This window comes from Acomys russatus, unplaced genomic scaffold, assembly GCF_903995435.1.
Source record: "Acomys russatus unplaced genomic scaffold, mAcoRus1.1, whole genome shotgun sequence".
In the NCBI taxonomy this organism is placed as follows: Eukaryota; Metazoa; Chordata; class Mammalia; order Rodentia; family Muridae; genus Acomys; species Acomys russatus.
In genome coordinates, this window is record NW_026131856.1 from 17,965 (window position 1) to 19,698 (window position 1,734).

Below are 1,734 nucleotides of genomic sequence, written 5' to 3' on the forward strand. Positions count from 1 at the left end.
ACACACAAAGGGGAAGTATTGCTTTATCTTAACATGCCAGGTTGACCGATGACTTATAAAGAATGGGTGCTAAGTGAACATTTGGTGAATTAACCGTAAAAAAAAAAAAAAAAAAAAAAAAAAAAAAAAAAAAAAAAAAAAAAAAAAAAAAGTACAAACTCTAAGTCATAAACATTTAATTTCTTCAACATTCTAGCACAAACCAAGAACAAAATCATATTGCATATAACTTTACCATACCACATAGCAAAAATAGTGAAAGAAAACTAGGATTTGGCTATCTTTTAGTCCTCCTAACTGTAGACCTATTTCATATGATCAAGAAAATTCTTCTTCTGATGTTTCGTCTTCTTATCTTGACAGGAAAACTTCAAGTGTCAACAGGGGTGGTAGAAGCTGCTGGTAACTTGACTAGCTTAGTCAGCAGCGGCAGCAGCTTTATCTTCACCTCTGGCTTTTTCTCCTTCTTGCTTCTGCTCCTCCTCGTCCAGGGTCTCTTCGTAAAGGGCTTCGATGACATCAGGTGTTGTTTTGTTGATCCTGGCCAAAAATTCCAGGACTTTCTTCTTGCTTGTTTCAGCGTAGGCTTGGGGACCCCACAGGAACTCATAGCGTGGAGGGTCGCTGTTGGCCACCTGCCGGTACTCCAGGTACTGCAGCTTCACCAAATACTGGGTCATGAGCTTCCGGGGTTCACCAAAGATGCGGTGCTTCTTCCCTGGGTAGATGTGCTTCTTCTTCAGGATTTCCCACATCTCTTCTTCACTGGTGCGATTGCCCCGAACGAAGATGATAGCCAGGACGCTCAGCAGGAAGCCGTCCTTGGGTAAGCCTCTGCCAGCACGAATCCTCCCATTGTTGGGGAGCTTCAGCTGGCTGATGAGGTCATATGAGGAATTACTGGAGTTGACTTCCCTCACTTCCACTGCAAAGGTATCCTCGAGCTTCTGAGCAGCTTTCCTGAAGATCTCAGGGAAGTCTCTCTCATGCTTCTTGCTGATAAGCTTCAGCATTTCCTCCTTGGTGGTAAGCTGCTTCAGATTGTAGTTGTAGAGCAGGTACTGCAAGAGCATCATCACCCTTCTCTCTATCAGAGCTTGGTGCTCAGCGTCAGAGTAAAGGCTGGCCCCAGCAGAGTATCCCCACTGCCTACTTTGCTCACTTTCCTCACTGCAGCTTTCATCTGAATCAGAGGAAGAAATAATCAGAAAACTTGGGGTAGATGGTGGTGTAGTCGGAGGCGCCTCGGGAGTGCTGGGCACCTCAGCCTCAGCCTCGGCCTCGGCCTCAGCCTCGGCCTCAGCCTGGGTCTGGGAGGCAGCAGGGGACTCTTCTACTGCCTCTGGCGTTTCTTGGGCTGTTCTCTGAGCATCCCGAGAAGCCTGAGCCTCACTTCGGGCCTGTTTGCGTTTCTCCCGCGCATGGAGCTTACTCTTCTGGCCTCGAGGCATGATGACTCTGGCTAAGGTCAAGAACAGCAAGTGTTGGAAGGAGGCTGGGGATGCAAACACCTGTAAGAAACAGAAGATGATATGAACCCTTTAATCAGAGAGAGAACACCTTGTTTGTAACTAAGGCTGCCTCTGCAGGTTTTCATGAGTGCAGCCCTTCAGGGATCCAACATGGTGCTGTTATAAAAAGATTATCCCCTGAATAAGAAGGTAGATGGGGTTTTTTGTTTTTTTGGTTTTTTTTTTTTGTTTTTTTTTTTTCCAGTCTGGGGCTTCTCTATCT

General features: G+C 46.2%; 1 protein-coding gene across 1 annotated transcript; it reads right to left on the bottom strand.

The window, feature by feature from the left end:
* Positions 1-416: 416 nt before the first annotated feature.
* On the bottom strand, positions 417-1,451 carry LOC127186598 (melanoma-associated antigen B4-like). Its single transcript, XM_051142863.1, has one exon. The coding sequence runs from the start codon at positions 1,449-1,451 to the stop codon at positions 417-419; it is 1,035 nt and encodes a 344-aa protein (XP_050998820.1).
* Between the last annotated feature and the right edge of the window lie 283 nt (positions 1,452-1,734).

What these genes read in the sequence shown, in the direction of transcription:
- LOC127186598 (XM_051142863.1), bottom strand. Translation starts at nt 1,451, where the DNA reads ATGCCTCGAGGCCAGAAGAGTAAGCTCCATGCGCGGGAGAAACGCAAA.